The 26,324-nt window shown below is 47.5% G+C and overlaps 1 protein-coding gene across 8 annotated transcripts in view; it reads left to right on the top strand.

Annotated features, from left to right (window-relative positions):
• CACNA1I (calcium channel, voltage-dependent, T type, alpha 1I subunit) overlaps window positions 1-23,757 on the top strand; it is a 179,077-nt gene extending 155,320 nt beyond the window's left edge. For 3 of the 8 annotated variants that reach the window (XM_014964117.1, XM_014964118.1, XM_014964124.1), the window contains 13 exons: window positions 132-351; window positions 1,419-1,570; window positions 3,195-3,304; window positions 3,911-4,044; window positions 4,789-4,859; window positions 8,588-8,666; window positions 9,232-9,353; window positions 10,103-10,441; window positions 11,067-11,213; window positions 15,429-15,545; window positions 15,920-16,088; window positions 16,926-17,122; window positions 18,932-23,757. In XM_014964117.1, the coding sequence (XP_014819603.1) occupies window positions 132-351; window positions 1,419-1,570; window positions 3,195-3,304; window positions 3,911-4,044; window positions 4,789-4,859; window positions 8,588-8,666; window positions 9,232-9,353; window positions 10,103-10,441; window positions 11,067-11,213; window positions 15,429-15,545; window positions 15,920-16,088; window positions 16,926-17,122; window positions 18,932-19,633 (2,559 nt within the window). In that variant the 3' untranslated portion in view covers window positions 19,634-23,757. The remainder of the gene's footprint in view (window positions 1-131; window positions 352-1,418; window positions 1,571-3,194; window positions 3,305-3,910; window positions 4,045-4,788; window positions 4,860-8,587; window positions 8,667-9,231; window positions 9,354-10,102; window positions 10,442-11,066; window positions 11,214-15,428; window positions 15,546-15,919; window positions 16,089-16,925; window positions 17,123-18,931) is intronic. The other 5 variants (XM_014964125.1, XM_014964119.1, XM_014964120.1 and 2 more) reach the window with 5 other exon arrangements.
• Window positions 23,758-26,324: the final 2,567 nt, after the last annotated feature.

Raw genomic sequence — 26,324 nt, forward strand, 5'->3', positions numbered from 1 at the left:
GCCCACTCCCCTGATTTCCATAACCTCTCCCTACCTCCCTAGCAGCCAATTACCATGGCAGGTCTGACCCCCATCATTTCCATACCACCACACATCCAGACAATTGTTCTCTGTTCTCCTCCCTCCTCCAGCCGGTGATCAACAACAACCCCTGGATGCTTCTCTACTTCATCTCCTTCCTCCTCATTGTCAGTTTCTTTGTGCTCAACATGTTCGTGGGAGTGGTGGTGGAGAACTTCCACAAGTGCCGGCAGCACCAGGAGGCTGAGGAGGCGCGCCGGCGGGAGGAGAAGCGCCTGCGCCGCCTGGAGAAGAAGCGAAGGAGTAAGGCACAGCCTAAGTGTTTGGTCGGTTCGTAGGCCAAGGTTTTCTGAGAAAAGCCTTCTCCTCTTCTTTTTCTTTCCCCACGGACTGATCTCCAAAATGCATTGCTTGTGGCCGTGCTCTCAGCCTTCCTCCCTGCGCCACTGCTGTGTCGCTACACACCTCACCGGGGCGGTCTGGGGAAGAGGGGTGGCTGACGAGGTCTGCTGGGACTCTGGAGAAGCCACTGGGAAGCTCCAGGGTCCCTGGCCCTTGGGAGATAACGTGTGTCAAAAATGCCCTTGTGCAGGTGCTGGCGTGCACTGTTAACACAGGACGTGCACGTGTTGGTACACCTCCTGGGCTTGGGATAGTCCCACCTGGGCTTCCTGCAACCCAGCTGGTGTTTGGGGAAGACCTGGACAGACCATCCTTTGTGTTTAAACACCCAAATTTAAAGAAGAGGGTGGGGAAAAAAAAGAGGAAGACCCCTGTGTTTTGTTCCTGGCTCTTTCCATCAATGTTGCAGTGTCACTTCTTGGGGTCCCAGACCCTCTGAGGTGAAGCAAGCCCTCTTCCTGGTGTTTCTGTCTTCTTCTGTATTACCTTTAGACAAAAATTGCAAAAGCATACCTGCCCCTGGAAATCATCCCTACTACCCCAGACTGATGGTTTTCTTCCATTCACAGCCTGTGGGCATGTTTTCCCTTCCTCTGCTCCAGTTTTTCCCTCTCTCCTGTGACACCCCAGGGCCTCTTCTAGAACCATCTGCTCCCTTTTATCATTTGTGATCTTAATTTGTCGAGGCATGAAATGCTGATTTAGCACCATTCCACAAACATAGACTAACAGATTTTCTTTCTAGCATTCCTTTCCTTGTCTTTTTTCTACTTACTTTTCCCCACTTCTACTTTCCTCTTTTTTTGCATTTTTTCCCTCTTTCCCATGTCCCCTATCTTTTACCTTTCTTTTGTGTTCTCTCTCCCATGTCATTTCCTTTTCTTTCAATACCTATCACCACTTTTATGCCTGCTCCCTCTTCAGTGTTTCTTACCCATTTCTCTCTTTCTTCCAATTTCTTCCTACTTCTGCCCATCTCCCTCTTCCCACTGAAGAGGCGCAGCGTTTGCCGTACTATGCTACCTACTGCCCCATACGCCTCCTTATTCATTCGGTCTGCACCAGCCACTATCTGGACATCTTCATCACTTTCATCATCTGCCTCAACGTGGTCACTATGTCCTTGGAGCACTACAACCAACCTGTGGTGAGTGAGATCGTGGAGATAAGCCCTGCCTCCAGTCATTATGTTATTGTGCTATAGCTCTCTGATGACCACTGCCCACCACAACAGGTAGGACACTTGAGTGCCTCTAAAAAGTACCATTAAAGCATTGCAAGAGTTAATGTAGTAGGCACAGTTATGTGAAGAGTTTCATATATATTCAAAAATGTTGCCCCTACTCAGACACTTGTTATCCATTAAAATCAATAGAGAATAAGGCATCTGGATACGAGTTGGGTCCCTAGAAAGCGCGGTGCAATTAAGTCTCTGTGCTTTATATTATTAAGTGGGTATGTGGGTCACCCAAATTTAGCTGCCTGGTCTGCTTTGTACATTCCCCTGGATCCTAACAGGAGTAGTGGTGGAAACAGCATTGTCCTGGGAGCTTCAGGCTTTGCATCAGATTTCCAAATGCCAGTTCAATTCTCCTGCCATATGGCCTAAGCTGAGAGGACTAGAGTGGCTGGTTGTGTGTCATGGGATGGGATGTCTACCAAGCCACCTTTTTTGTGTAAAAGAAAATGCAGAGCCCAAGCACTCAGCAGAGCCTCTCAGCTGCAAGGGCTGATCCCCAGAAAAGGGCCTTGAAGGCCAAATAAGTTTTATACTTTGGTTGGAGACCAGGTAGCTCTCAGTGTTCCTTGCAAGCTCTAGATGCCTCTGATGGAAAAAAATGTATGCTGCGTGTATCAAAGGAGCTTTCTGCCTCCATGTGTAGACAAAGCATTCATCATGACCCCTGCCTGGTGGCATTTCAGTTTTCTCTTCAGGAGACCCATGGTTGAGGTGATGGCTCTGGTGCCTGAGCAGGTGATGTCCAAAGTAGCTCAGGCTTTGATCAGGAACGGAATCTGTCTGTCCTCATTCAAATCCACTGCCAGTCTCCTCTGTTTCTTGCCCGTCTTGCCCAGCTACCCACCTTTTATCTTGCCCATAATGGTGCCCAGTTTTACTCTGCAGGAATTCTCAACCTTTATCTGTTGTCATCCTCATGTCAGGCCCTTGTTCCTGAACAAGTCATTCCTCTTCCTTACTCCTCAGCTCCTTCCCCTGGAACGCAGGTCCAGCCATGCCAACCTGCTGTCAGGCTCTGCTAAAGAATCTCGCCAAAGCTCTTCAAACCCTTCCAGTACAAAGTGCCACAAAATGGTGGCATGACATATGCCTTCCCCAGACCAAGGTAAAAAGGGGTTTCCTCCCATCAGGGATAACGTGTATCCACAACAGGAATAACATTAGTACCTCACTTTTGGCTGATAGCTGTGCCAGTGCCATTAACATGGTGGCATCCACGTGGCATGGGCTACTGGCAGAGGGAGGAGGCTGATGGTACTTGATGGATTATTCCTGCAACAGCCACCTCCTCCCTGTTTTGCTGAGCAGTACAGGAGAAAGGAGCAATAACTGATCCTTAGAACAGCATGGGGCAGAGGGGTTAGCTGATAGCTGCCCTTAGTAGGTAGCCTCTACGCTCAAGTAGGTAGGAGGCATGGGGCAGTTTTCCCACCTCCCGATGAATTCTTGGCACTCAGGAGAGTCACCCCCACAGGTTATGTGCTTGATGTTGCTTTTGCCTCAGTTCTTTACCCTCTCTTTCTGCTGGCAGTCCTTGGAGACAGCCCTCAAGTACTGCAACTACCTGTTCACCACTGTCTTTGTGTTGGAGGCAGTCCTCAAGCTGGTGGCTTTTGGTCTGCGGCGATTCTTCAAAGACAGGTAAGCAGAGGATTATGTCAACCGTGGCTGTGGGACAACTGGGTTTGGGGTGGCGGTTTTGAGGATGGATTCCTATCTGGAGCATGAGGTGGTAGCAGAGTGCTCTGACTGCCTCCCAGTTCTGCACAGCATGGACCTAACCTCAGCCTGCGTGAACCGCAATGCCTAGACAATAGTAAAAGTTGTCCAAAAGCTGCCTCTTGGTTGGCACCTGCTGGTTAGGCTAGAAAGCAAAGGAGGTGGGGTTAGAGTGAGCCGTTTTTTTCCTGCCCTTGAGGCAAACTGGGAGCATGCTGAAGCCAAATGTATATAACGAAGCTGATTTGAGGTAGTAAGGCCATAAAAAGCAGAGCCCATTAGTCAAAGCATAGCACCATAGTAACACAGCTCCACGCTTTCAGATCAGGCTAGCTTGCCTCTGGCTGCTCAGGGTGTGTGCAGAGTGTATCTGTTTGTCTGCAAAACCCCATATAGGCTGACTCAGAGTGGGGCCTTGAATTTATACATAAAGAAATATTTAGGTTGAAGTGGAGACAATTCACATTCTTTTTCAGGGAAATGGAAAAACTCCATCTTCCTTTATTCTCTTCAATTTTTCTTCTTAAGGTGGAACCAGCTAGATCTGGCCATTGTGCTGCTGTCTGTCATGGGCATCACACTGGAAGAGATTGAAATCAATGCTGCTCTCCCAATTAACCCCACTATCATCCGGATCATGAGAGTGCTGCGCATTGCCCGGGGTGAGAGAAACACTGGCCAGAGGCAGGAGTGTGGGTGGCCGTGGAGTAGGACTTGGTGCCATGACTCATTGAGCAGTGATCAGTCATGGGATCCCCCTGTCCGTAGCCCTGGGAGGGAGGCAGGGGTTGTGATGGAGGACAGCCTAGAGATTAAGGCTTTTTAGCTTTCTTAAGCCAGGCATTTAGATGCAGTGGTTTTAACAGGAGGGTGAGCAGATCATGTGAGAGCTGAGCTTTCTCTCTTATACTCTTATAGGGCAGGTATGGCAGTGGTGTTTAGAGAAGGTGCCACCAAGCAGGTCAAAGTTTGCACAGGGAGAGGACTGAATCTTCCTGGTGGTGGCCAAGATGCACTAAGCTGCCTTAACAGATGGTGGCTGGAGGAAGATAAAATGATGGAATGAAAAATCACAGTAGAAGGAGAATTGTGATACACAATGCTGGGAGAAAGAGATCTCTTGGCTAGACTGTCTGGGTGAAGCAGAAGAAGCCTGATAGGCATGGGTGGCAGAAACAGAGTATTTAGTAAGAACAAAATGCACTGGAGGAGAAGGAATCACTGGGGTTGTATGGTGAAAAGAAGTGGGCAAAGGGAGAAGAGAGGGCCAAGGGGCACGACAGAGTTTTTCTAGGGCAAGGGGAGACAGGACATCTGTCTTGCGCTACTGCCATTAGTAAGTCACACAAAGGACAGACCTTCTGAGCTCAGTCTGAGAGACACTTCTCTTGTGCTTGTTGTGGCAGTTCTGAAGCTACTGAAGATGGCTACAGGAATGCGAGCACTGCTGGATACAGTTGTTCAAGCCCTGCCACAGGTAAAACAGAACAGCTGCCCCAAAGACTCTCCTTTTATCATAGAATAGTTTGGGTTGGAAGGGACCTTTAAAGGTTATCTAGTCCAGGCCCACCGCCATGCATCGTTTCTCCAAAGGGCTGATTCTTGTGGAGTCTCAGAGGTGATGTCTACTGTGCTGTGCAGGCAACTGCCTGAAGGTGATGTTCAAGTTTTCATGGGGGTACAGCTCTCCTCAGATAGATGTTGTCCAGATGTTGTCAGTCACGGCGGTACAGCTCACCTCATGTCTCTGTTCTCCAGTGGGTGAATGAAATAAGGCTTGATTCCTGGATAAGGGCAGATTTCTTTTCATCACACGGGGGGTGGCCAGTCCCCAGCTCCTCTCTCTTCTCTCCATAAGAGGGGGAAAGTGATTGGCAGCCATTTCAGGAGCAAAGGAGGTCTTTGCGTGCCCGCCTTTCTCACTCTTCCCTGCATGTGCCCCCATTTCCCCCTTCTCTTTCATTCACATTCCCATCACTCCTTTCCTTAGCCGGTGCCTCCCCCTTCCTACTTTCTTTTTTTCCTTTCTCCTCCTGGATCCCTTTGTGTTTCTGAGCCTCTCGGGTATGAGAAGCAGTGACGCGCTCTGTTGTGGCTCACACAGCCGGCAGTTAAGTGTCTACTGCAAGACAGCTAGACAGAAGGATTTCATGAGCTGTGAGCGGCAGCTGTTCCCGAATGAGATGCTGACACGGTGCTTTACACAGGCTTCAAGCCCACTGCAAGGATCCTCCGTGATGGATGAGCAGCCAGGGAGACCGGTCCCCTTCCTTTTGGATCCTCGAGAGGGAATTGTTAAGCAAGGAGTAATGGCACCAAGTGGCTCTACTGATCATACATCAGACCATTCCCCTGGCAGGCCCCGAGCAGGCAGATATCCTGCATGATATCAAAATGCATGGGCATTTGTCAGTTGATTTATCAGCTAATGTGCCAGTCTCAGTGAGTGAGCAGAGCTGAGAATCAATCTGAAAATAGCAGCAGTAGTTACCCAAGGAATTTACTTCTGATGTTGGTAACAATAAAAGTCGATCTGAATGAGAGGAATCTCGTGGGACAAAAAAAGAGGGGGAAACACTCTGATCTTTTATGGATCCTGAGCACACTCTGATCTCCCATGCTTTTTATTAAACAATAATAATTTGTGGTTTTGTATAATAATAATATAATTCATATGTAGGATATATAATGATACAATCATCTAGGATAGTTGGGGGCTGAGATACGTTGGACAATGGAAGAAACGGGAGATTAAACATGTTCTTATAGCTTTGGGCCAGTAATGTTGATTAGTTCTGGCTCTGCTGCTCCAGGCTGGCCCAGTGCAACTTCTTTGCACCTTGCTCTTTTCCATTCCGGGAGCCACAACGGCTGATTTTTCTCAGGGGAGGATCTGGAACGGAGCAGGTTCAGATCCAGCATCTGCATGTCTATGACATCTTATTCTGCAACCCAGATATATGCAGCCCACATATTAAGAACTGGCTGAAGCAGTATCCAGAAGCCCTCAGTAAGAGGACTCTGCAGTATATTTACACTTCAGTGGTGACACTTAACTTTGTCCAGGTTTGAGGACCCCCAAAATATAAATAATAAATAGGAGAGGAGGGAATATTGATATCCCTGTCATGTAGATGGAGAAACTGAGTCATCAGGCAGTGAGGTGTTTTGCTCAGTGTAGCAAAGTCAAGACTCTGAGCCCTGCTGTCTGGTCCTAGCCACAAACCAGATGTATATTCTTCCATACTTTATAAATTCTGGCTTTGTCTCTCACATTCACCTACAGCTCCTTTGCTAATCAAGGTGATAGGTCAGATCTTTTGGAGGTTAATGTGTGGCAGCACAAACCCCTCGCAAGCAGATGGCTAAAGGTCTGGCCTCCAAGTATTCCCTGGAAAGTAATACCAAGCAGTGCTTAATCCTTGCAGCATCAAAGCCTATCATCATTCCACTTCCTATAGATTTACTTTTGCTTCTTTCTATAACAGGTTGTCTTCGTTCAATAAAGTTCTAGAACAGAGGGATCAAAAATCACTTCATAGTTAAAGTTGTGTAAAAATCTGCACTTAAAGCAGGGCTAAAATCCCTCAGTTTCACTGTTAAAAGATTGAATTCAGTCTCCATATTTTATACACTGAGTCTTCAGGGGACAATTGAATTATCTGTAATATTATTCTCCAAGATTTATTGGCTTTGCCAAAAGAAGCAGTTTAAAATAAGCTGTCCTTTCCCTTGCGCTTTTTCCTCCTCTCGACCTTTCTCTTTATGTTCCTAGAGCACAGACTCACATCAGGGATTTTGGCTTGCTAATGGCATATAAGGCGTCTCCAGTTGTCCTGTTTCAATTCCCTTCCTGTCTTTGTTATACAGCAACAATTCTTAATAGTGAATAGAGCTTTAATTTTAAAGAGCCCTTTGGAATTTTAGCCCTTATCTAAGTTTTAATAACTTCTTTTTCTTAAGGCCCTGTAGACACAGACCCAGAGGTGTGCGTTCAGAGCATTTACTATGGTGTCCAATTTAGTCATCAGAAATAATTCTTTCCACAGAGTGTGTGGGGAGCCAGGATCTGGCAGCCCGGTGGAGTGGGTGGGCCGAATCATTCATTTGTCTCCTGAATTTGGATGGCACAGCAATTGCAATGACTAAATTAGACTCCTGAAGTGGATGTTCCTAACAAAGGCCCAGTGACCACATGCATTCAGACCAGAGACTGTTCAGTTTTTTCAGAAAACACCCATATACCAGTTAGGTCCTTAACTTTTTCCCCGCCTTCTCTTGCTCCACTAACAGTGTGCTAACCATTATTAGAATTTTCTGTTACTGTTCAGCCTAACCTGCCCAAATCCCTCTCCTGCTCCTCACATATAACCTGGCTGCCCCACATGCTGGGAGACAGAAGATTGAGAGGCAAGCAGTGATTTGTAAGAGTGAGGAATTGTGGTGGTGCCTGTGTTGCTGGTGGCACTGAGGCCTTTGTGCACCATGAAGCAGCAATCTCTGCATTGGGGGGTTTCCAGACAGCTGCTGGCGGCCCAGAAATCGGACTTTGACCTATTTTTCATGAGATGCAAAGGAAGCTCTCCTTGCCCTCTTGGCTCCTTCATAGTTTCCTCTTTTCTATTCTACTCCTCTCCACACATTTGAAGAGGGCCTCTTTACCCTTCTTCCTTCCCGCCTGCCTACTCCTTCCACAAGACCTGCTGTAGTCTCCACATATGACTGGCGCTTTGCCCCACCAAGCTCTGCCTGGTTCAGGCAGGAGCTGATGTACCTGTGTCTCTGTCTTTTTGGAGCACTGCTATTGCGCTCTTCACATGACCTCCAGGGGACTTGGGCATGTAGCACTGCAGTATGTGTCTCTATGCTGTAATCCATAGCTTGTCCTTTACCCAGCCAAAATGGCTTCACCTTTGGTGCCCCTGCTCCCAAATGCTTGTCTTCACCTGGCCCAGATACTGCACATTTCAGTCAGCCCTGGCCAGAGCTTGTCCTGGAGTGGAGGCAACTTGGAAAAGAGCATCCTTCAAGTCCTGTTGCAACTGGTGCCATCACTAGTGATTTCCCAAGTGCTGAGCAATTGTTTGGTTGCATTTGTACACGTGGAATTTGCTGCTGTTCTCTTCAGGCTTTGAAAGACAGAAACACTTGCCTGTACAGATGAAATGGGCTTTGGGGTAGGCTGACCATGCCATTTGCTTTCAGGTGGGAAACCTTGGACTGCTTTTCATGCTCCTCTTTTTCATCTACGCTGCTCTAGGAGTGGAGCTCTTTGGAAAACTGGGTAAGTCTCAAAAAGACTATGCTCCAGTCTGAGCTACAGACCTGCTGGGAAGCTGAGGTTTCTCATCAGTACTTATTCAATAAAGGGACTGAATTACTTTGTGGCCTTTATTTTCCCTTATGTGTAATTGATACAAGAGGAATTTCCCTCTAAATTGTTATTGTCCTACCAGACTAACAAAATAAAAGCAGTGTCTGGTTTCCCTTTCATTCTTAAACTTTTACTTTTTCTGCACTGCCTATATTGATATTGCCTTCAAGATTACAGGAAAAACTCAGGGAAGGCTTGTTTATGTCTCTTGCCATGGAATATTAATCAAGAAAGGCAGCACAATGACACCTTGGGAGGATTCCCCTGGGCAATTGAGTTACACCGCTTGACATCTGGGCCATTGGGGATTTTTCTGTATTACTGGGCAACAACCAACTGTTGGGCAGGGTGCTGAGGCCATTAGCTGAGGTCTCCAGGCTGTGAGAAGCCTCAAGTCCCCTTCCTCAGTTTCAGCTGTTGGTCTCAGGGTCAGCAGTGTGTCCTCCACTGATAGCTGTGATCCCTTTGCTTTCAGTATGCAATGATGAGAACCCCTGTGAAGGCATGAGCCGCCATGCCACCTTTGAGAACTTTGGGATGGCCTTCCTCACACTCTTCCAGGTGTCCACAGGCGACAACTGGAATGGGATCATGAAGGTAACTGGGCCTCAGAAGTATGGATGTCCTTATTGTGGGGAAGGAGAAATTCTGATGTGTGTGTGCTATGTTTAGCAGTGCTTGGGCTAGAAAAGGGGAGGAACACAGGAGCTGAATTGCTAGATATGGTTCCTGCTTGGGCCAAAATCTCCCTTCCCACCATGGTAACTCAGACCTTGGGCTCATCTAGTCCTACAGGCACATGGCTGAGAAAAATGTAAATTGCCCCTGAGAGGAACAAGAAGACTATCCAGGCTAAGAGGGCATATCCACTGTCATAAGGCCTATTATCAAAGCTGAATATAGGTGCATTGGACATGGCACCCATTTGCAGAGCTACCACGACAATGAAAAATACTTACCTCCTTCAAAGGACAGAGAGAGAGGAAAGTTATTTGAACATGTGTTGCTTTTGAGTCCAAATGGGAGAAGGCAGTACCAGACTGCTCGGTTTTGTTCTTGCTCACGTGTGTGTGGCTACAATGGCAGCAACATGCGATGGTTTGGAAGTAGTTTGCTCTGTCCACCTTTGGACATACTTGCTCTGAAGCTGAGAATACATGATTGGATAGTGTCCTTGATTTTTTGAGGACCTCATAATCCCAGAGGGTGTGGGGTGATAAAAGGGTTTGCTCTGTTCTTTCTGTTGACATCAGTGTTTTTTGTCAGAAAGAGCAGCCAAGCTTATATTCTTACTTTAGTCCTTCCTTCCTTCCATCGTTCCCTCTCAAACCCAACTTCCCCTCAAGGATACCTTGCGTGACTGCAGCCACGATGACCGGAGCTGCCTCAGCAACCTGCAGTTCATCTCCCCACTGTACTTTGTCAGCTTTGTGCTCACAGCCCAGTTTGTCCTCATCAATGTGGTGGTAGCTGTGCTCATGAAACATCTTGACGACAGCAACAAGGAGGCCCAGGAGGATGCAGAGATGGATGCTGAGATTGAGCTGGAATTTGCACATGGACTGTGCTCCCGCAAGTCAGGCTCCCCAAATTCAGGACAGGGAAAAGGAGCAGGAACAGGAGGAGGTGGTGGGAGAGCAGATCCTGAAGGACGTCTATGCATGAGATGTTACTCTCCAGCACAGGTGAGTACGCTTTTGAGCTTACCAACCAGACTGCAGCAGGTAACTGTGGGGAGAAGCTGGGCAGCCTAGAAGAGCTTAGCAGTAGCAGATAGACTCTTCCACCTCAGGGTGAGAGGTTTGCTTTCAGTGGTAGACTTTTGAGTTGGTAGCATTGTGTGGGGACAAGGATATGACAGCAGGTGGGTCCTCTTCATTGTCATCACAGTGTAGGAACGTGAGCGCCAGCAGAAGAAGGATGGAGCAGATCAGCTTAGAGGTGTGTTAGGGGCAAATTTGAGAGGGAAGCTCAGGAGAAGAGAGGAGGAGAAATGACAGACCAAGAGTGAGGCACTCCAGCAGAGCTGGAAGGGAGGTGTGAGTGCCATGGTGTACTGACAGTGAGTGAAGACAATCCTTCCTTCTTTTTTTTCTTTTTTTTTTTCTTCATTGAACTCTGGCACCCTTACACACTCTAAGGAGCTAATGCTCCCCCAGTGACCCTGTGCAGGTACCTGCAGAACAAGGTGCTGCTCCAGATGAGTCAGGGTGGAGAACCCAGCCCCAAATTCACATGAAACTTTGAAGCAAAAAAACTCAGCATTCTTAAAATGATCTCTCCCATCCTCCCCCCTTTCTTGTCCCCTAGGAGAACTTATGGCTGGACAGTGTCTCTTTAATTATTAAGGACTCCTTCGACGGGGAGTTAATGATCATCGATAACCTATCGGGCTCCGTCTTCCATCATTACTCCTCGCCGGCCATGTGCGAGAAGTGTAACCATGACAAGCAAGAGGTAACCCGCGTACGAGGATGCGTGAGGGGACTCCCCCCCAAGACCTGCATACCCACACCCACATGCCCTCAGGTTGTCTGATGTGTGCTCCTGGCTGTAGATTGTGTAGACAGAGAGCTCGTTGACCTGTGTTTGATGTCTGTCACGAATTGCTGGTACTGCCTCTAGTACAGGCCTGCCCTCCTTAGCCACTGCTGGGGGATGTTTGAGGTGGTGGAAAGCTGAGATGTGCCAGGACACAGGTCAGAAGAGACTGAATGAGCTGTAGAGAAATGACTATGAAGGTGTCCTGGCAGTTCTTGTTGTGTTCAATTCTGCAAGAAAAGCAGAGGTTCAAGCTTATGTTGTACCGAAGGTTCAGAGAATCTCATCCCAATAACAGCATTCAGGGGCAGTTCAGTGGGATATTTAAGCACGTGTTTTGTCTTCATTTTAAGCATGTGCTTCTTTATTCCCTGTTGAGGTTGATGAATTAAGCACATGCTTAAATGCCTTGTTGAATAGAGTCACCGTCTGTGAGCAAGGATTGGTTTGTGGTGAAAACTAGTTTGAGCAAAAACTAAATAAAAACAGGCCCTCTGAGAAAGTTTGAGAGTCTCTTTTCTGATGTAGAACCTGTTAGCTGACAAATGGGTTGTTGCTGAGAGAGGACACCAAATGGCTTAGACTTGTGCTTCTAAAGTTAGATGCTTTAGAAAACTACTTCCTAAGCAATTAGTCTTTTCAGGTTGTGGAACTTCAGAAGCGAAGTAGTCTGGGAGTAGTTAGATGAGTAGCAGGATTAATTTTGTTTCTGAAATAATTTTATTGTATTTAAGTGCTATGATCGTGCTCAGACTTGTAACAGTAGTGTGGCTCATCTGACAGCACATCAGTGACAGTCTCCACCATCTCCTTCTCCATAACTAACTTGATATGTTGCTGTTGCTTATAAAGAAACAAGGAAACTTCCTATTGGCAGATTGTTCTATCCATGTTTGAAGAAAACAATATTTTATTTGGCTTCAGATGCCTAGTTCTGATGCTCTAATTTTTTTTCAGTCTTTCAGCTATCTGCTTGTCCCCATAGCTTCCCTTTGAAAGTAGCAAAATGCAAACATTGCTGTAGTTTATCAGTATTGCAACGCTTCACTACTGGATACTGCATTAATGCAGCCAAATAACTAGTTTCAATTAACTGCAATTTCCACTGTTTTACATAAGTCCTTATATTCAGTAGTTGGTACTTAGTCTCAGAAAATCAGGTCTTCTACAGCATTCCAGAATTATTTCCCCCAATTTAAGTCATTTGTAGCTACTTTGCTGCATTGGAAAACCTTCCAGATAATCTCCAATATCCTGCCTAGGAGTAAAGACAACAACAAATTTTCTTACCTTCCCAGCAAGGAAACTAGACAGCAAAATTTTCAAGTGCAACCCACAGCCACAGCAAAGAGTTTAACAGAATAATCATAACCAAAGAATTATTCTTAGATCATATCTTCTAATGGCTGCTATAGAACCATAAATTATTTTTCAAAATTGATATTTCAAGACATCTAAAATGTGGAATTGAAAAGAAATGATCTGTATCTGCAGGAATAACTTTAGTAGTAAAATGTAGATATTTTATTTCTGATCCTATGAATCAAAACTACAGCTCAGGATTGTAAGTTATGGTTGATCACGACCTTCTCTTCATATTTCATAGTACAAAAAACATTGAGATGATTTCAACAGGAAATTACTACATCGAGTCGCAGCTAGGCTTGATCCCAGTAATAACACCAGCAATGCGCACAATCATTACATTGGAGTGTACTCTGGTACATCAACATACATGAATGTGCATTGTACACACAGACAGAGGTGTACCATCTCAGAAGTAACTGACAGTGAGTTATATAGGCAAAATAGTTTTTATCTAGTCCTATTCAATACATATGTGTTCAAAAAAAATAAATAGTATGCTTCCTGCCCACCAAATCACCCTTGACTCTGCCCCTATGATGAAAATCACGTATTAGCAAAAAATGTTCAATCCATTTTCATCTGTAGTTTAATCTGTCAAGATTCTCAGCACAGTGGATGGACACAACACTTAAACGTATACTTAAAGATATTAAGATGTGCTAAGCTTGTTATTCCATTGAGTAGAAGTGCTCGGCGCCTTTCCCGGTTATGCTGCTAGCATCTTATTTTCAAACCAATTATTTGTACAATTAAGGATTTTTGTAATTGTGGCTCTTTTATATCTGCAACTAGTAATTTTCTAAGGGATGTGTGTGGATGGTTCAGAAGTCCCTGGCAGTTTTCATGAATTGCAGTCTGAGTGAACAGCCCTTTCTGCCCACACTGCAATTTTTTAAATTTTTTGTTCCTCATCTTTCATCAGAAGATTTTTAAATATTCTGGAGTAGGGGAAGCAATAAGAACAAAACATCTTTTTTTTGGTACCACTAATGTCTCCTCTTGTCATTGGTATCCTTTCACTCTTGGGCTAGTTGACAGTTAGACATCTGTGTACTGGTGGCTGATAGCGTGTTTAGCCAGTGGTGGGAGTTTGCCAGTGAGCAGCGGAGAACTGTGTTTCCACACATGCCGTTTATCTGTTCATGACTTTGTTGATTATGTTTTTTGTGTAGAACCCAGGCTGGTGAGATTTTGTGAGCAAGGGGTTCAGTGAAGAACAGACTATTCTGGCTTTTGTTGAAACCCTTTTTTTATGGATGGAGAAGGTAGTTGTAGATGTTATCACATTTCACGCTTGTGTCTGCAAGCACAGCTGTAAGGCTGTTCTGGTGTAACAAGCACTTAGGCGAGTAATGGATGAGTATGCACATTAAGTGGGACTGAATGAAGACTCTGTTTCTCTCCACATGTAGTTGCTGGCTAATGGCTGTGTATAGCGTGCTTGACATAACTTCATTGTGGGTTCTCCAGTGCATCCATGCTCTGAGCAGTAGTTGTTGGTTTTGGAATCTCTTCATGGTTAAAGGCACCATGTCCCTGTGTCAGAATAATATCCCAAATAAGGATGTCATTTGTGCCCTTTATTTAAATCCAGCTCTGGTTTTCCATCCTGTTTATTCAAAGTGCATTATCCCTTGGATGGAGACCTCTTCCAGTCTCTGGCACCGGCACAAGCCACTAAACTCCCAGCTCGAAGGAGTCATCTCTCCAAATGTTCCATCTATTCTTATAGCACAAAAGCTGTACCCACCTCTTGCAAACACTAGCACAGGGGAGGACAAAATAATTGGCCAGGAAGCAAGTTTTCCTGACTGAAACAACCCAGAATATAGCTCTCAAGAGTCAGGTGCTGGTGGTGGGAATGGGTGGGACTCTAGAGACCAGCCAAGCACAGGAGGGTTGCTTAGTCTACTAAGGCAAAGGAGATGTTTTTCAGATATTAGAGGAGAGAGATGTCAGGCAGAGGGGAATTGAAAGTTTGGAGGAAAGAGGATAGGAGGGGCATATGTGGTATGAAACAGGCCAAAAGATGAGGCAAGGTCAGACATGGGTCTGGAGGAGAGCTGAGGCTCAAGGATGAGAGAGATGCAGTAGTCAGACCTGGTTTCAGAAAGCAAGAGAGCACAAGTATGAGTGGGAAGAAGGGGTGAGTTTAGGGATGGAGAGCAGGATGGGAGATGGTGTTAGCTGAAGTCTTGGGTAGTACAGAGGTGAAGAGAGAGGGAAGACACAGGGAAGCTGGAAGGAAACAGGGTTTCAGTGATGAAGGTAAGAGAATATAAAAAGCATGATACTGGCATGGACTGCAAGAGGCATGGCTATCCCTGGAATGAAAGCACCTTCATGTCTAAGCAGGGCTGTCTGTGGCACCTTCAGAGAGAAGGATCCCACTCCTCATCCCTCAGCAGAGCAGACTGCCTTGTCACCGGCCTGAGGGAGCCCTCTCCCTGCCTGGCTTTACTTGCAGGGCCTTGTGCCAGCTGTATCGCTGGGACAGATTCAGGACTCCTTCCTCCAATTCTGGCACTAGAGGAGCATGGACTGGCGGTGGGCTGCTTGCAGATCGTATGTTTAACCTTCCTTAAAAAGTGGATTCTCCTGCCTAGCCCAGCTCTGGGTTAGGCAGCACCTGGTGTATGCAAGTAATATAACCTAAAACTGGTCTGAGGTCTACAGGCTCTCACTTACCCACCATAAACAGTGTGACTGCTTGAAATGTGGATGCCAGGCATGACCTGTGACAGCTCCTTTCCCTTCCTGCAGGTCCAGCTGGCAGAAATGGAAGCATTATCCCTCAACTCAGACAAGTCCTCTTCCATCCTTCTAGGAGATGAGTCAGAGAATCGCAGTACCTCTCAGCTGAGTCCTAAGGAGATCAAGGTTAGCCCCGGGCGGTCATAGGCACATTGCACCATGCACTGTATTTCTGCCCCTGCTCATTTGAAGTGCTCTGTATTTATGCAAGTGTCCCTGCTGAGGAATATAAATTCTGGTCACTGTTTGAGAGCCTTTCCATAGAGACACATTTTGGAGAAGGATTTGATGAGAAAACAGGGATGTATGTTTTTGAAAATTCTCTTCACTATTGTCAGTAACTTCCTCTGAATGAGGAAGGATTTGGGCTGGAAACTTGAGCATCTCTTAACTAGCCTGAAGGTATCTTCAGAATCAGCCCTTCTTGAGGCTTTGACAAATCTGCTCTGTCATCTGCCATTAAATTTCACAAAGCTTTGTCCTCATTAATTTTTTTCTAGCAGGATGGCCAAGACAGCCCTGACTCCACTGGGGTAGGCGATCTGGGGGAATGCCTGCTCCCAATGTCCAGTGCAGATGGCTCTACAAACCCGGACAGTTACCTGTGTGAAATGGAGAAAACTCCTTTCAACTCAGTCCAGTCTTGGCTAAAGCATGAAAGTACCAAAGGTGAGCATGGCTTTCATTCTCCAGGTCTGCTGAAGGTATCAGTTGGTTCAGCTCATTTGCCTTTCTCCTGAGTCCCTCCTGCCTGGAATGGAGTTAATATGATGTGGGGTTTCACTAACCAAGAGTTGGCTTTCATTTTGCCAGTCCTCAGGAACGGGGTGAAGACCGGTTTCTTCTTTTGCTGCTAGATCTTATATCCTCCCTCAGACTTGCCTATATGAAGTATCATGAAAGAGCTGATTCCCATTTACAGTAGTGCACCCATGCACGATCAGAGAAGAGTTGGGGACAGACGCCGCTGACACGCCAGCTGGATGAACTGTGCTCACTTGGCACAGTAAAACATTGCTGCCCCCTCAGGTACAGGTTCAGGGAACACATAATGTGTCTGCCCTTGGTGGAAGTGCTCCAGTTCGACTCTTAGAGCACACTGTGGCCTCCTTTGGTCCCCAGGTTTCCCAAACCACCAGTTTATTTATCTCCCTTCATCCCTTGCCTTGCAGGATCTGGGATGAAAGTCCTCTGACAGTGATACGTAGTTGAATCCAGGCCGTATGGCTCAGCATTTCTCTGCGAGAGCAGCAACGGGAGAGGCAAGCTGGGCTGGTGCTTTATGGCTCTGAGCCATGTTAGATCTTCCAGGTCTGGTGCAGGTTTTGGTCCTTGTGTAGAAAGTGGGGCCTATAGTGTGAACACTAGACTGAGACTTCTTGGCCAGGAGGGTGTGTTATTAAATATCCTCCATACCACTGGACTTGCAGGACCCTCGGTGTAACAGCAGCAAAGGCACCACATCAAATTGGAGGACTCTTCAACTTTTTTTGTTTTGTTTGTCAGCCCCTCCCAGCTCCTTCTCTCCAGGTGCGGCTTGCCCTCTGTTACCTGTACCAGCAGAATTTTTCCACCCAGCCATCTCTGCCACACAGACAGGGCCTGAGAAAGATTCATGTCCACGCAACCTTCCTAAGATCTCTCTGCAAGGCTCGTGGGCATCACTGAGATCTCCGAGTGTGAACTGTTCTCTTCTTCACCAGGTGAGGATCCCCCGCTTCCTTCTACTAAGAAAGCTTGATTTTCACATCACATCCAAACAGAGGGGGCTGAATGGGGAGGAGGGCAGAGGAAGGAGAGAGGCAGCTGTGGTCACGGGCTGGGTCACCTGGATCTAACCTGTTGGAGAGCACAGTGGACTGTAGAGTACAGGAGGGCTGGGGAGGAGAGAGGGTTGTATAGCAAAGGGGTGTTGTACAGCTCTCACCCCCTGAAAGCATACGTTCTTCTGCTTTGGATCAAAAACTAGTTTGACAGCGGCAGCTAGTCCCATATGAAGATGAAATCACATCACCTTTTAGCTCACCCCTGGGTCCCCTGCGCTGAGTGTGCTGCAGACACCTGCTCCTCTGAGCACCCAAACTCTGGATCATGCACCTGCTTGGTTGGAACAGGCTTCTCCCCACCTGCCTCCTCCACAGCCCTTCGGGCCACATCCACACACCGCATCCCTGAGCTTGCTGTTTTCCCCTGCCCACTTAGATCTTACGTCCCAGAAAGGTGCTATCTCTTTCTGAAAAGACAGCTATTTTTCACTAATGGAAGAGAAGAATAAAAGTGTTGAGGGAAGATCAAGTGTCCCTGAAGAGCAGAGGAGGCAGAGATGAAAGTCCAATAAAGATCCCTGTTATTATTCTTGGAAGATACTCCATGAACAATTCCTGTTTGAGGGGTACAGGGACACTCTATTCCAGACAAACTGAAAACTAAAAATAAAATAATACATTATCCAGGTCTATGTGACAGACGCTGCTGGCACAATACAAATGTGTATAAAATCACCAGGGATAAATTTAGCCTTGAACTGAGGCCACTGAGTTGTTGTGGTGTTGAAACTTCTGGTATAAGTTTAGACATAAAGAGAAAGATCTCTGGAGCTGGTATACCACTGGGGCAAAAGTACTCAACTGTTGTAAAGGAGAAATTGGTAGACTTCTGTTTATGTGATTGACTATATTGAATAGCTATGGTTCAGGAGACTGCTCCCAGTCCTACATGCATCATTCCCAGTGATGATCTGACAGTGCAGACCGGTTTCCTAGGAACAACTGAAATGCACGTTAACTAACTGAGCCCTGATACAAGGAAATTAAGGCTGTTTCCTCTTCCTGCTGGAAGGGCACCATATCTTTCTGCCCTAAATGCCATCGTTGCCACTAGTGCTGGTCAGAAGAACCATGAGGCCTCTTTTCTCATCCCAGATATTTCTGATTTTTTAATGAGATGAGGACTATGTACAAAGCCTGAAATCTATGTACAGAAGTTCCCTGATTTCTGGCCAGGTGATGGTTTTGATGTGTCCATAGCCTGTGTGGCAGGTTCACAGGGAAGTCAAGAGTGGGGACCCACAGGTAAACTTGGCTCCACTGCCTCCTGGAACCAGTGGCAAGGACAGCCCAGCAGCAGGGGCTGCAGGGTTCACAGACCCAGCAACCCTTCCTTTTGCTGGGGCAGTTCACATGGAAAGGGAAGATTAATCACAGAGCAGAACGAAATCAGAGCTCAAAATATTGAAACCTTTCTTCAAACCCCCAAGGAGGGAATCTCTTGGGCAAGCTGCATGGCTGGTGCTTTATAGCATTGCTTGGGTGGTTTATAGCTGCCTTCTCCAGCAGAGGAGAGTGAGAGAGGAATTGGAGTTTTTCCCCTTTTCTGTAATTGTGGTTTATTTTCACACCCCAAAGTACTCAAAAAAAGCCTCCAAAACCCAGACAACCCAAAAGCCCCCAAAGTCTCTTGCCCTCTGCCTGTCTCCTTCCTGAGAACTGTGTTTTCACACTCCTGCTCCCCAGGCCCCCGAGAGCGATACCTCGCTGGACAGCCAGAGCAGCAGCTCAGCGGGCAGCCTACAGACCACGCTGGAGGACAGCCTCAACCTCAGCGACTCTCCCCAGTGCACCCTGGACCTTCCAGTTGCTCTGTGCCCCGTCCCAGCTGCCAACAGCCAAAGACCCCTGGCAGCCCCCCTCTCCCCTGCCTCCCGCCGCCGGAGCCTGCGGGGCCGGGGGCTCTTCAGCCTACGAAGCATCCGTCGGCACCAGCGCAGCCACAGCAGCGGTGGGAGCACCAGCCCCGGCTGCACCCACCACGACTCCATGGACCCCTCGGATGAGGAGGGGGCGGGCAGCAGCCTGCGGGGGGGCGGCAACAACAGCGAGCCCTCCGAGACCCTCAGCAGCCTCTCGCTGACCTCCCTCTTCTCGCCCCCGCCGCCAGGGCTGACGCTGGTGAAGAAGTGCAGCAGCACCAGCAGCCTCCACGCCAGCCCCTCACCCCGCCGCCCCACCGCCCACCACGCCAAGCCCTTCTACACCGTTGACCCCCGGGGCTTCCTCTCGATGCCCTCCTGGGTGACGGACTTCTGCAAGGACACTCCGTCGCCTGGGGAAGGAGAGGAGCCAGATGGCCCTGGCAGACTGGGGACAGGGGACCGTGGCTCCCCGCTCCCATCTGAGCTGGAGCTGGGTGATGGAGTCAGCAAGAGGAACAGATGAGGGTCCCTGGGGCACAGGGAGGGAGCGTTCGGCCGCCGGACGGGGAGCGTGTTTCACTGGCTTCTCCCCAGCAGCAATTCCAAAGGATTTGCAAGAAAAAGAACCAGGCAAACAAAAATTTATAAATATATATATATACATAAATATATATATATATATAGAATAAATACTCTGGTACCGTACCTCAGAGGCATGGGAGAGTGCAAGCAATACGGGAACAGTCCTGCCCGAGGGCAAGACCTGGACCATCACCGCAGAGACTATAGTGACAAGGAAAGGCCATGGGGCTGGGAGGGACGGGACCCTCCAGCCAGGTGACTGCCACGTGGCAGCTGTTTAGTTATATACATATACATATATAGAGAGATCGATCTATTTATTTTTTTTACTGAGAGATTATGAATTTCAGAAAGTGCTAAGGAGGAGCAAGGAAACGGGGGCTGATGGAGGTGCTACGCCAAACGTGGAAGGTGGGGGCGAAGGGAAGGGTAGCAAAGTGATCAGCAGGGGAAGGGCGTCTGGGGTTTGCCTTGCCTGTTTCTGGGAACTTCCTTATTGTCCATGCTTCCATTTCAAACATTAAAAATCGTGGGCCAGATCTTCAGGTCGAGCATAAATCGGCAAAATGCGATTGTGCGCTTCTGTTGGTGTAAAGCAGCAGAGCTCTGGCTTGAGGTGGATTCACGCTGATTTACAGCAGGTGGAAATCTGGCCCCGGCAGCAGGGAAAAGCAAACAGCCATGGAGCACAGGAAACGTTTTGAGGTGAAAAGCCTTGCTTTGAAGGGAATGTGTGAACACAGCGGGCACGCTCATGGGAGGAGGGGATGAAGGCTACATGGCATATTTTTGCTGCTGTTTGGTTGATTTTGTCTTTTTCATTTTCCAAAGAAAGAAAACTGCTGAGGGAAAAAAATTACAAGATGTGTGGGGAAATCTGGAGTGGGAGAGGCAGAGTGGAAGGGAAGGGGGGGGCAAAAAGGGGAGAGGAAATTGAACTTTTCCCCCTTTCATTTGCAGTAATTGTGCTATTTTGCTTTAGAAGCCCAAAGGTGCAAAAATCATCTCTAGAGAAACCTATCTGTTATTTTTGTATCTATAGCTATATATATATTAAAACAAAAACTAGAATTTTAAAAAAGGCAAATAAAAGCAAAGGGGGCTTCAACAACACAAAATGCAGTCAGTCCCCTGGCTGAGGGCTAATCCTGCTCCGAGTCCCAACAGGAAGACCCTACAAGAACATCCTTGGCTTGGTGGCAGCTCTGCCACCTCTCCAGCATCACCTTCAACCGCCGGAGTTTTCCTGATTGGCATCAGTGCAGCTGCGACCGGAGTCCTGCTCAGCACCAACCGCGGCCATGGAGAGCAGGGAATATTGGCCCGTGTGTGTATGTGTGTGTGTGTGTGTGCAAATGTAAGGATGTTTATTGCGTGTTGTGTCCAGGCTAACTGGCTCACCAGCTGCAGAGATGGGGCAGAAAGGAGAAGGAGAACTGCAGTTCTCCTTGTCTTTGCCTTGCAGAGCAGGGGGGGCTGCAGTGCGGAGGGCAAGGGCAGAACGACTCCTCGAATCATGACCCTGCTTCAGGATCTGGGATTTGATCCAGCAGATGGGATCCTTTCCTGGCGTGGTTGCAGCACGGCCTCCAGAGGCTGCACCCCTCCTTGCCTTTCCAGCAGCACGATGGCATGTCTCTCCTTCTTGGCCGGGGCCAGCCTGGATCTCCTCCTGTGGCAACTCCCAGGTTTCATACCTTTCCCAGGTTTGCCACCTGGGGAGCAGAAAGAATTTCAGATGTCACCTGCTACCCCAGGGAATCTCCACTAAGGTGTGTCAGAGAAGACTGAGAAGGATGGTAGGGAGATGATAGCAGCCCACTAGAGACAGGGAGGTTTGGAGGCTGGTGCACTGCTCAGAGAAGGAGCAGGGTTCCCTGCAGGATTCGTGTCCCATTTTTTCCATCAGATCAAGAGGGCCCCTGCAATCCTCGCGAAGCTCTCCCAGCTGGCATGTGAAGCATTGTGAAGTGGGCAATACAAAACAGATGTTCTGGTTTTATTGTGACCTGTCTGATTTTTCAGCAGCTGTTGCATCTTACCAGCCGGGGCTGTAAACAGCAAACACATCAAATGGGACCCAACAGGAAAAGGATAATTACTGTGTGGACTTGATTTATTTGCTGGAAGGAGTGTTTGCTGTGTTGCAAGCGTGCACACTGACTGCAGGGAGGTCAGGCCTGTGGGGAGAGAACAGGAGAGCCTGGGTCCTTGTCCTTGCAGAAAGGATGCTGATCCAGATTTATTAAAGCAATAATAAGGGTCTTTAAATGCTTTTTTTGCACTGGTGGTTCTTTGGGTCAGTTGCCCCTGCCTGCTCTCCTGTGGGCAGAGAGGAGAGGCAAGACACGTGGTTTCACATCCTTGGGGAAGGAGGGCAGTCAGCCCCCGGATGGCTGAACAACGAATTTGGGCTGCACAGGGCATAGACTCAAACCTGGAACTGCTTTGAAGCCAGAGGTAGGGCTTACTGAAGAAGCCCAAACAGTTAAAACCCATCCATATCCAGACAACTCAATGCAAAGTGTTTCCTGGAAGGTGGCCATAAGGGGACTTGGAGGTGGGACACCAAGTTGTCCTGGCAGTTGTGTGGGCTGTGAAACATTTCAGCTGAAGAATGGGAGAAAGGTCAGAGATCAGTGCAATGCTAGAAGCTACCTTGATATTTGGTCATGATAGAAGTACGGTATGTGCCTGGGATAGTTGGGAGGGGAGAAGGGTCAAAGGATGGTGGGAAAGATGGTGGTGGTGACCTCATGGGGTGACTTACAGCCCCTAGAATGGATGCTCTCAGCTTATTCTCAGTTGTCTCTGGAAGTGACTCACAAGGAAAAACTTCTTTGTTTCCCTCATAGTTTGGGATTCATGACAGCCCTTTGGCTCTGCACGATGTCTCCCCTTCGCCTCCTAGCAGGGTCATGCCACCACTCCTACCTCCCCGCAAAAGGGCTTTCACCCTCCACCGTATGACTCGAGCAAAAGGCTTCTGGCTTAGGAAGGAGGTTGCCATGGAAACAGAAGACTAGGTTATCTTTAGAGAATATTTTGTCTCTCTCTTTTAATTATTTACTAACTGTTTGAAGAAGAAGGAGGAAACATCCATCCTTCCCAAAGAGGAAGCAGAATACTAAAACCCAGCAAATGCTTTGTGTTTTTGCTGGGGATTTTTGCGGTGGGGCAGGTTGTGCCATTTCTCCTGGCAAGAGATGCCTTTCCCAGCTATGCCTGGCTGTTGGTTGACACCAGAAAAAACCTCTGTCATCACCCACCCACCTCCCAGACAACACCTGAGGGCAGCCAGGATTTGCCCAAGCATCTTTTCAGCCTCCCGTACTCCCCACTTCCCACGGGGGAATATATCGCAGGCAGCTCCTGCCAGGAGACTCTTTGCTGTTGTTAACCCGAGATCTCTGTTTTGTCCCCCTGCCATGTCACCCTTGTGCCTGGCTCTCCCCCGTGTCTGCCACCAAAAGCAGACTCTTTCTCTGCTCGATGCTGAGCTCCTCCACATGCTTGCACACCACTACGGACGGCTGCTGCTCCACTAAGCTAGGTGGATTTAGTTCTTTTCATCTTGGCTTGGCAGCCAGTTCCTTCACCTCTTCTCAGTAATTTTTTTTTGTTCATTTTTCTAAGTCCTCTCTGTACATTTTCCCCTCTCACCTTGGCCTCTGGGCCCACCTGGTGTGGTTTATTGCAGCTGCAGAGAAGAGCCTGTCCTGAGTGCTTCCCACCTTCTCTTGCATAGAAAATCCTCACCAGCTCCAACCTGCCCATATTTAGTAGTTCTCCTGTACTCAGAGACACTATCTCAGCGTTGACAAATGAACAAAGCATACTGCTAGGTTTGCTTCTTCTCATGGCTTCTCCATCTTCATCTGTCTTCTTTAGTATGACCAAAAGTTTCCTTACAAAATTAGACATATAGGAAATAATTGCCAGCGTGACCATTGTTTTCTTTCATGGGAAGTCAGTAGTGTTGTGCATTTGGAGTAGTTTTTCTGCATTTTGGTGGGGTTTGGGTTTTTTTGTGAAGGACTGAAAAACACCAGCTTTCTGTGAAATTAGTACAAGTTGAGCAGGCCGGGGCGGGGGCGAAATTGAAAGTGTCATTAAGCAGGAAAATAATTTTTTCAGACAAAATAAAGCAGAAGCCTTCGATGTCTCCAAGGAATTTTCTACTTTTCCTTTTGGCTGAGACCAAAATGATTCCTGCCAAAGTGGCTCTCCTGTGTCCAAAATGCCCCCACAGGGCATCACAGAGGTGTTGTGCTCTGGGTGACACCTGGTGACTGTCTCCTCAGGACACCAGGCCCCTTGGCCATCCCTCAAGGCACTCAGGTGAGGCAGTGAGGTGCCCGCAAGGTGCCAGAGGAGATGTGCCCTGCACACCCGCCATGCAACAAGAGCAAAAGGCGTCATAGCAGCGGCTCAGGAGCGATGATGTTGGCAAACATAACTAAAAACTCAACATTCGTTATGGAAGACGTGGAGGTAAGTGGCTTTGCTTTGCTTGTTCTCATCACAAGAATTTTACAGAGAGAAGGAAAATTAAACCCCACTGGTTTTCTGACTAGCCGTGATACAAAACACACAGTGCACCTTGTAGGAAATGCTTGGTTCTTTGCAAAGTCAAGCCCCTGGATGTAAGCCATCAAGTTCAGTTTATCTGCATGTGATCTGACTTTCCAAATATTCCCTTCCCTGGTCTTCATGAATACTTTATTTTAAAAGATCTGCCTTCTCAGTTTTTTCCATGTTATTTTTGTTCCTTGCTAGGGATGGGTTTCCAGTAGGAACTCAGTATCTCAGTATCTTTGAACTATCATTCATTTCTTCCATCTCATTTAGACATACATGTTTCTCCTCTAGAACTTTTCCCTTTTCCTGCATATTTCCAAGCCCACTGTTTATTTCTGCTAAGATCCTGTCACACTTTGTACGCAAGCTGGCAATGTGATAATCAATATTTATGCCTCCCGACCACTTCCAGAGCAGATGTGCTCAATTTACAAGTAAAGAGCTTTCACCCCCACCAAAACCAGCATCCCAGCCTCCACTTTGCAACGTGCCTCTGCTTTTGCTCCAACAGCAGTCCCAGCAATAAGGGCTCTGCCCTTTCTCTTATGCCAGCGATGGGATTGCACAGATGGACCTTATGGCTGGGGACGTCCTCAGCATCGCTTTGCGTATCAGCAGAGCTGCTGAGCATCTTTCGTGTTCGTGATGTTAGTAGGAGCAGGGAGGACTCGGCACCTCACAAAGTTGCTCCCATTAGCAGTTGGGCTGTTGCCATGTAAGCCACAGCAGGCTCCAGCTCGCGCTCCCCCTTCGCTGCACAGTGCTGCTGGGCACAGAGGAATACAAATCTTTACCCTTAGTTTTGTCTGTACTCACCAAAGTCAGCAGATACGGTTCTGCATTTGTCTCACGGTCCACGGAGCAGAAGGATAGAGGGGGAGAGGCACTGTTTTCCTAAGGACATCTTCCTGGAGACCAGAGTACTTTAACCCCTCTGGCTAACACCGTTTTAGCTGCCTATTATTTCTGAAAACTTCGAAAGATGCCGTTTTTTTTGTTTCTGCTTGCCAGGCCAGGGTCGATGCACACAGTGCAACACACAAAACAACAGCAGCTCCTCCAGCAGCTCTTCCCCTCCCTTTTGCTCCAGCTTATTCATCCTGGATGAAATTTTTGCACTGTAAGTTACCTGTTTGTGCTGACCATGGTGCAATGGGATTTGCTGCCTGTCATTGCACTGCTGACACCTTTTTCTTTCTCTTTTTATCTTTCTTATGACTGCTGCTAAGGGAACAGCACTGTCCCTTCGCAGAGCCTGGCAGAGTATCTCCAAAAAGGGGGCTGGCAGCCACTCAGCACAAGCAGGCAGGGCAGCCACCCCGTCTTCAGTCAGGAACACACCAATGGGCTAAGATGCTGCTTCAAAGCAAGCCATCAGCAATACCACTGGCCGTGCAGATGGCAATCCAAAGAGAAATATTTTCCAGGGAAACATCTTTAATGCAATCTTTTGCCCTTAAACTGCAAAGTGCCTCCTTAGGAGAGAGCTACCTGCCCACACACAGGGAGAAACATCACGCAAGAACCCAAGGTATGTGGTCCACACACAGGCAGGCATTTTTATTGCTCTGCAAGTCCTTGGTATAAGCCTTGCTTTTGAGCTATCACACGTTTCGACGTGAAGTAGCAGGTGGGCTTTCCTCTAAAACTCCCTGCATCTAATGATTGCTGGGATGATAACAATGAAAGCAGATGACCCCATTTATCTTTTCAATTACAACTTCACAAACACAGTTAATTTATGTTCCCATTTATGCACTTCTCCCACCTCCTTATCTCAGCCATATGAAGTGTTTGTTTCAAGATGTGATCTTCACACAGAAATACTGCACACATTCTAGATAACAGATATTTCTAAGAAAGATTCAAGTACAATGTGAATGGGGTGGCATGGATAAAACATCCGCTTTTGTGTCTATATTCCCTCTACGTATATAAAACTGTCCCTCGTACACTTGCCACAGTCTTTAAAAATGACCTTCCATTGAATGCAGAGTTAATAACATGTGAGAGGCTGTTAATCATCATTGGCCACTGATTAGTTTCTGCTG

The sequence above is a fragment of the Calidris pugnax genome, unplaced genomic scaffold, assembly GCF_001431845.1.
Source record: "Calidris pugnax isolate Ruff unplaced genomic scaffold, ASM143184v1 scaffold44, whole genome shotgun sequence".
In the NCBI taxonomy this organism is placed as follows: Eukaryota; Metazoa; Chordata; class Aves; order Charadriiformes; family Scolopacidae; genus Calidris; species Calidris pugnax.